This window comes from Chenopodium quinoa, unplaced genomic scaffold, assembly GCF_001683475.1.
Source record: "Chenopodium quinoa cultivar QQ74 unplaced genomic scaffold, ASM168347v1, whole genome shotgun sequence".
NCBI lineage: Eukaryota > Viridiplantae > Streptophyta > Magnoliopsida > Caryophyllales > Amaranthaceae > Chenopodium > Chenopodium quinoa.
This window is the reverse complement of record NW_018742418.1, coordinates 7,175,984-7,184,492: the sequence shown is the minus strand read 5'-3', so window position 1 is coordinate 7,184,492 and position 8,509 is coordinate 7,175,984. Positions and strand designations below refer to the sequence as shown.

The 8,509-nt window shown below is 35.7% G+C and overlaps 1 protein-coding gene across 2 annotated transcripts; it reads left to right on the top strand.

Annotated features, from left to right (window-relative positions):
- The first annotated feature begins 410 nt into the window (after positions 1–410).
- On the top strand, positions 411–5,781 carry LOC110712146 (probable serine/threonine-protein kinase PBL3). Of its 2 annotated transcripts, XM_021890590.1 has the most exons (7): positions 411–550; positions 815–875; positions 2,868–3,220; positions 3,302–3,437; positions 3,990–4,126; positions 4,220–4,343; positions 5,002–5,781. In XM_021890590.1, exons 2-7 carry the CDS (start codon positions 815–817, stop codon positions 5,448–5,450), a joined length of 1,260 nt encoding a protein of 419 aa, XP_021746282.1. In that variant the 5' UTR covers positions 411–550; the 3' UTR covers positions 5,451–5,781. The 2 variants fall into 2 exon arrangements, with proteins under 2 accessions (XP_021746282.1, XP_021746275.1); XM_021890583.1 differs by having other exon boundaries at positions 413–875.
- Positions 5,782–8,509: the final 2,728 nt, after the last annotated feature.

Here is an 8,509-nt window from a genome sequence, read left to right as displayed (position 1 = left end):
TGTGTGATGGTGTGAACAGACACTAGAAAACACAAACATTAACTAATTATTAATTAAATAACCTAAAATCCGAACAACTCATTGGGTGATTTAAGTGATTTGGATCGTGTGGTATGAGAATTGTTTCACCTTAACTAATTTGTTTTGTGTTCAAGCATGCAAACTACACCAACTTTTATCGAAGGATGAGAGTTGTTTCACCTTAAACAAATGGTTTCGTGCTCAAGCATCTAGAATACAACAATGTTTATGAGACGATGAAAATTGTTTTGGTTTAATCAAATGTTTCGTGCTCAAGCATCTAGTACGTGTACAACAAAATTTATCAGTAAATACTACTTTCGTTAAATATGAGTTGTAACTTTGGAGGGTAATATAAAAACTTTCACTCAAAATAAAGCTTAATTTCGCCTTAGATTAGAATTAATCAGAGTGTAACAGTCTAACAAACTTTTGATTATCTGGTAACATACCCCATAAAGTGACTTTTTGATAGAAGAGAGTTGCAGGGCGACTTCCAGGCACCCTCTAAAGACCTTCCTCTTTCTTTGTAATCGTTTGAATTTGTTTTTAAAATTCCTCTCGTTATTTTTTTGCTTTCTCTTTCTTCTTCCTCTTTCTTCACTTTCTAGGAAACTTGTCAATTTCCCATGTGTTAATACTATAATTTTTTTATCAATTCCTTTCATACTTAATTGGGTTTTATTGTTTAATTTTGTTCTTGCTATAACTAGTAGCTCTGTGATCTTGGTTCAATTTCCTCTGCTTTTTTTTTTTTTTTTTTTTTTTGTTGCTGATTTGGTGCAAAACTCAGATGGGTAATTGCTTTGGTTCTTCTGCACAAGTGGATAATTTCAACTCTAATCCTACTTCTGGTATGCTTTAATTTTGTGCTGTTAATTGCATTTCTATTTATGGGTTTTTGATTAAATTTAGAATCTTGTTCACTTACTATGTATGGTAAATTAGTTTCTGATATTAATTAATTGCTGATTATAATCTTGCTTTTTTCTTTATTGCTCTATTAAATGTTTGAAGATTTTTATTTAGGGTGTGGAATTTTCATGTTTGATGTTGATGGTGTATTTTGCTTTGAAAATTGGTGCCTTTAAATTTTAGGGATAGAATTCAATAACCCAGATTTTGTCATTAAATTGGTACCTTCCTGATATTTTTTCCAGAAAAATTGTTAAGTCTTTTGCTGTTGATGTCCTCCTAGTTGGAGCAGGCATTTAATCCGAACCAAAGACGGGTTTTTGGGGTTAGCTCACCCTTGCGGGATCGTGACGCTTAGTTACCAACTTGATATTATTCCACCCTTATTTACCATTATTATTGTTCACTTTGTGATGAATCATGATTGATTGTTGAGAGGGTGGTTAATTGTTTCGGGACTCGTTGACTATATGTTATGGTGTTGTTCTTGAACTTTAAGCAATCTATATCTTAATAGTTGTTGAAATTTGGAGCATTGTTTTTCATATCAAATCATTTAGTCAAAAGTTAGTAAGAGTAGCGGCAAATAAGTAATGATTGTGCAATAAGTATGATTTTACTATCGAGTGTAGAATAATGGCTAAGGGTTAAATCTCATTACTTAGTTAGGGTATGTTCGTCGTTTTCCTCAAAGGCAATGGCCTGGCTTTGCATCCAAGTATTGGTTGGTTTATTTTGCTTCTTTGACCTTTTTATTGGCCATATAAAGTAGCTGATGTCATCAGATTTTTTTTAAGATGTTTGGTAAATTCAGGCATTGTTTGGGTAGTTTAATGATGCTTTGATGCTAAAAGATCAATTGCAGAACTATTTTCCTATTATATACTTGCTGCTTGACCTTGTTAATGGATTTAAAACTAAGAAAAAAAGCTGGAAATAATTAATGTACCAATTAAGGTCAATGATGATCAACTGTATAGCTTGATGTTTAGATGTTGTCACTGCAATGCTCATTCCCGCTGATAAGGTGTTAACTGGTTTAAATTCTGGTTTGTTGCCTAACTTTCATCCAGGAATATGTAGTTTTCAGAAATTTGTTCGTCGTAAATCTCATGCTTTGTATCCAAGCTTCTGAGTTCTGACCAAGGCTTTTTATGTTTTCTTCTATTGTTGTTCTGAGTTCTGACCAAGCCTAAATGCCTAATGCAAACCGTTATCTGAGTTTAGGGACTGTGATACAAACATATACATAAATCTTCAGGCATCATTATGAAATTATCTCTCTGTTTAGATATAGTTGTCATGTTGTCCAATCCTATCATGATTAAGGATCTAACATAATTTCATTCAGATACCTAACTTATATTAGTTCCTTTATTTCAAAAGGGGTGTACGGGTGTCATAGAATATTCAGTGTTTGTTCATTGCTATTAGAAACACACGAAAAGTTTAGGCAAAATCTTGTGTTAAATTTCATTCATCTATATATGGTACAAAGAGACTCTCGATGCCCTAATGTAAAGCAGAAGCTACTTTTTTTAACGAATTGTGCTTTGCCTAGAGCCTTCTTAAAAATTTCTGCTCACTGGAATCCATTGAACATAACAATGAGAGACTACAAAGCCCTAATCTGAAGCAGAATCTACTTGTTAACAAATTAGGAAACACAATCAATTTTATATCGTGACAAAACATGACAACGTCTCATTCATCCCATGATAACATATTTGACTATTTAATTATATGGAAGGAGTAAATGTCTTTAGAAAGGATGGATTTTGATACCAACAACCATTACTTTGATGAGTAATGAAGCTTATTTTGAAAGTTTGCATCAAATGTGTATAAATTATCCTAGAGCTTTTAATTTTGCTTCTCTCTCTTTTTCCCCATCTTTCTACTTTAAAATTTTGATGCAAGTCTGTTTTCAGCCTCAGGAGCCTCAAAAGTTGGTAGTGGTGGAGGGATAAGCCACTCCTCGAACTTGTCTAGTTCGGTTGTCTCAGCACCAAGTGTCAAAAGTATCAATCAAAGTCTTCCGACTCCAAGATCCGAAGATGAAATATTGTCGTCTCCTGGTTTGAAGGCCTTCTCCTTCAATGACCTTAAAACCGCCACCAAAAATTTCCGTCCTGATAGCCTAATTGGAGAAGGTGGTTTTGGTTATGTTTTCAAGGGGTGGATTGATGAGCATACTCTCTGTCCTTCAAGACCTGGATCTGGAATGGTTGTTGCAGTCAAGAAGCTTAAACCTGAAGGTTTCCAGGGTCACAAAGAGTGGTTGGTAAGTTTCTGCATCTTTTAACATTTGTTCACTTCTCACTGGAACTCCTTAGCCTGTTTCCTTATAGCTGATTTTATGCAGACAGAAGTAAATTATCTTGGCCAACTACATCATGCTAATCTGGTGAAACTTATTGGGTATTGCGTTGAAGGTGAAAATCGACTCTTGGTATACGAATTTTTGCCCAAGGGAAGCCTAGAAAATCATCTGTTCAGACGTAAGTAACTCTAGTCGGGTGTTAGTTTTTTTTTTTTTTTTTTATTAAAGATACGCATACAAATTTTCAAGAATTATTTCTGTAAATGTCCTTGGTAATTTACCGAATTTACTAAATAAACAACTCCAGAATGCATATTTTGTAATCCCTTGAGATCAACGAGGAATTGAGGTTTTTTCTTTGGTGTGTTTGGATTACTCTTTTACATTTATCTGACATGCATGTGCAGATTTTAATACCAATATGGCTATATTCAATGTTCTTAGCCTATCATAGTTCCCATTGGATTTATGATCAACTTTGCAACTGCTATTTTTGCTCTGCATTTCATTTAGCATTGTCTTTTGAGCCAATTCTTTTGGTTGGTTGTTGGTTCAGTAATATTTTGCATTAGGTTACTTCATGTTTCAGTTGCTCCACTTGCATGTTGGTTCTAGATGTGTTGTCATATAATTATTCTTATCAAAGTAAATCCCTATAAAATTGTAGTGTTATACGGAGTATTTGCTATATTGAAGTCTTGGTAATCTGACAGAAAATAATTTTCTGCAGGGGGGCCTCAGCCAGTCTCCTGGGGAACAAGGATTAAAGTGGCAATCGGTGCTGCTGAAGGACTCTCTTTCCTTCATGATGCTGAATCACAAGTCATTTATCGTGATTTCAAGGCATCAAATATCTTGCTAGATGCTGTATGTTCAGACTTTGGCATTTATATTGTGTTATCTGACTCATCTCCTTGCATATAATGAGCAGTTTTCTGATATCACTTTTCACGTTTGCAGGAGTTTAATGCGAAGCTATCAGATTTTGGGTTGGCAAAAGCTGGGCCCACAGGAGATCGTACTCATGTGTCAACTCAGGTCATGGGAACTCAGGGTTATGCAGCGCCAGAATATGTAGCTACAGGTTCGGCAGTTACCTATTTGATCTCAAGATTGTCTTTCCTTATTGTCTGAAAATCATTAAAAGTAACTTATACAGACCATTCCTTGTTTATGCCACTTTGCATTAAACCACCCCTTATTTTGGCTTTTCATTTGAGAGTTTTGACCGGCCACATTATTTTTATTATTATTATTTTTTTTATTACAACTTGCCAATCATCAGCCCTTAGGTGTTTAAAAACTGGCTGGATAACCAAGTGTGTCCAAGTCTCCTTTTACCCCCAATAAGAATTACAGAAAAAACTGAGGTCTGTGTGGAAAAGAACTTAGATCGATGCTGGAGTATGTTTGGATATCCTACTGTTGCCAAAATAGTGTAAATACTCATCTGGTTAAAGGGGATGTCATAAGATACCTCTTTGACTAATTGGCTGTTAAATAACTCTTAATAGACGAAAGGCCCTGTATCATCAAGTGAAAGTTGGGAAAGAGGGATGTATATGTCATTTTCAGCAAAAGGAGTTGGTGTGAGCTACATAGTCAAACTCAAATTTCTTATTTTATTTTATTATTTGAATAATTTTAAAAATTAATTAGCTGTTGGCTAATCCTTGCCATGTAACTGTTTATATTGACAGTTTTGCATAACTTAATACTAATCATCTGGCGTCTTTCACCAGGTCGCCTTTCAGCAAAGAGCGATGTCTATAGTTATGGGGTTGTGTTGCTTGAACTATTAACTGGACGACGTGCACTTGACAAATCAAGAGTTGGTGCAGAGCAGAGTCTGGTAGATTGGGCAAAGCCATATTTAGGGGACCGAAGAAAGTTATTTCGAGTCATGGATACCAAACTGGAAGGCCAATATCCCCAAAAAGCCGCTTACACTGTTGCTTCACTTGCTTTACGATGTCTAAATCCTGAACCAAGATCAAGGCCTAAAATGTCAGAGGTCTTAGAGGAACTCAAGAAGCTGCAGGACTTAAAAAATGCAAGTAAAAGCTCCCTTGGTGGCAAAAACATTTCCAGCCCCATGAGGTCTCCAATGAAAAACCATCATTCTCCCATGCATTATACCCCCTCGGCATCCCCACTGTCATCTCATCGACAATCTCCCCGTGTTCGCTGATTATGGAGAGATAGCACTTCAGTGTTTGTTGGTATATCTTTACCTTAAAATGTATGTAAATATTGGTGGTACATCCTTGTAGAAGGCGGCCTAAAGCTTAGGTAATGTTTTACTGTCACCTGCCCTTTTTTCTGACTTGGTCTAGAAAGAAAAGTTTTGTATTTTTTTTAAAATATCTTAATATTTTTGGGGTGTGGTGCCAGTTCTCTGTTGTATGTATTTATGAAATTCGCTATGTAGTTAGGAGCTTAAAATGCTTCTAGAATGCATCTATTGTATTGATAATTTAATATCTATATTGAGTGAAATGCTAGATTTCCAATTTTATCCATGTATCTTTGTACTCATTTATGTGCAGCAAAAGATAGAAATCTTACAAACTTTGTTGGTGAGGTCTGAGGTGAATAAATGTAAACGATCATTATATAAGTACACATATTAAATAACTTTCTCTTAAGCAATAATTGATTATCGTTGAAACGATTTAGTTCACAAGGTATCATCAGTAAAACCCGGGAGAACCATGGGCATGTATAGTTGCATGCAGAGAAATAATCACTATATGACTGTGCTACAGCGAGTGGTGATTATGACAGTCTATTTGTTCCTCTGCTGCTCTTGTGCTTTTCTTCTTTTATCCCATCGTTTATTTTCTGCTGCTCAGTGAAAACTCAGATTTACTTTGCTAGCTGTGCTACTGACAATGTATGGATACTTCTGCTTCTGTTTATGCAAATGTTAGTTTTCTGTAAATTACTCACGCCTTGAACATTGAAGATTGATCTTTTGCTAGGTTTCTAATGTTGTACTTAGATTGATCTGTTACCTTAATCTCTTGATACTAGTACTTTTACCCAAAAGATGCAAGTTGTAAATTCAATTGTTACTGATATCAGTGACATGTTAGCTTTTCCAAATTTTACCTGATAACAAGCTGATTTATTCTAATTTTGCTTATAGTGATGTATAGACTGATAGACAATATATCTTTGTGCTTGTGATGAAACAGGGAGCTCAGTGTTTATTCTCGTTCCCCACGTGTTTATAGAGTGATAGTTCTTACTTTGCCTGTAGCTGCTTCTGATTATATGCAGTATAGCTTGAAGCTAATGTCTATCCGACCTCATTTGTCATTGCAGGGGTTAAGATTGTACGTATCTGACCCCCTCCCCCGCTCCCTGCTCTCTGTGATTGCAAATAACACAAATTGTGTTCTTACTGTCCCTATCAGCCTAATTATAAGCATTTAAAATTGCATCCATAACGCATCGCGGAGTATTGTATTATGTAAGTCAATTCATGCTATGTAGTATCCAGTTTCATTTCCTTGCAAATTGGATAAGATTATAAGGTAAATGATCCAACATCACATTTTAATTGTCGCTAACTGACATGAAGAGGTTTTTTCCGGTTTTCCCTCCCCCCTTTCTCTGTAGGATGTTTTTGCAGTCACTACCCTCGGAACAGGACAGGGTAAATATCTTACTGTTGAAGGTTGATGCCAAACCGTACCCTCACATTATCAAGTAGGTTTTATAGCAATAAATAGTGGTTAACCAAAAGAAAAAGGTTATTCTATGGAGTCTTTCACACCATTATAGCGGTATTTCCTTAGGCTAGATTAGAGAATCCTGAACCTAGCCGCAACTGTAGGCTAGATTAGAGAGGCATTTCAGGAAAGGGTACTGTTAAGCTGCAGAGTGCAGATCAGACGTGAGTGTTGAATATCCCATTCTGTCACTTCAGTTTTCCTGCTTTCTGTCTGTCATTTTCTCTTCAGAGTGAGCAAGATATTTGCTGTAAAGGTCCGTTTTCTGAAGTACTGCAGCTAAGATTTGCGATTTGGCAGTACTAAATTTCTGTATCAGTAGTATGCCAAAGTAACCTTCACTGAGGAAGCAATTTTGGAAGATACTCTACCAAATTCCAGTACCTTTTATGTACATTATCACGTCAATAACGGCTGCAAAGTTTCTGTTGCACTCAACGATGAACAAAGAAACTATTCTGAAGTATTTGATGGTCACAAAACCTTACTATGCACTCCTATAGCTGACATGATCTCTGATAGATCAACTGCTGGCGACGCTTGCCCTGGCTGTGAACTGATATTAAGGCCTAAACTGTCGGATTTCTTAGAGGAACCCGAGAAGCTTAAAGTGAACTCAGTTATGTTAAGTCTAGTTACAAGTTTTTCTCAGGCAATGTTGAGGTTGGAAGGAAACAAGACCAATCCACCTTAAAATCTTAATCAGCAGTATGACATTGGCAAGTACCATCATCTTAAAACCTTGAACACGAACGGTTAGGATTTAGACTGGAAGTCGTGGACCGGGCTAGAAAATAAGCATAGGCTATGCTAAAATTTGCTGTAAAGTCCTTCGGGACCAGGACACACGCACCCTATAATTTGGCATCGATCACTTTGTGCCATCCGCAGTCCAAACTACTTGGCTTAAACCAGCCCAAATCAGAACAAGCAGCACATATCTGATTTCTTGCAGTGCATTTCACTAATAATGTATCAAATCTACAACTAATTAACACTTCTTGAAGTAAATTCAACAAATAGTATGTCATTTCTACAACTAATTAGAGGTAAGATTTGGTAAAACGCATTAAAATTGCATCCAATTCAGTTTCTTTTTTGGGCTTGTCTACTCATTTTTGGAATATCCCCATCAACAATTTTATCTCTAAAAACAAAATCTTGAATTGTTTTGAACCTGGTCATGTCCTTGTGCCAGGTTAGACTCGTTTAGAGGGCCTAGAGGCAGATTCTGCATTTAGTGCCTGACTTAACCATTCTTTTTTTATCTTCTAACTTTCTGCCTTTTCTTATTCAAACTTCATAAAATTTTGCCTTTTTTTTTTTCCCTTGGATTGTTAGCTTATATTACATGGTCACATAAAAAAAAATGTTTTTTTGCTTTTCATTATTGCTGTTATTTTAAAGAGTTGCATGATTTCCTTTCATTTATATGACATTTTGAAGATAACTTTTAAAATGTTATTATCATATATCCGAAAATTGAGGAGTTGTTTTTAAACCTTATAAC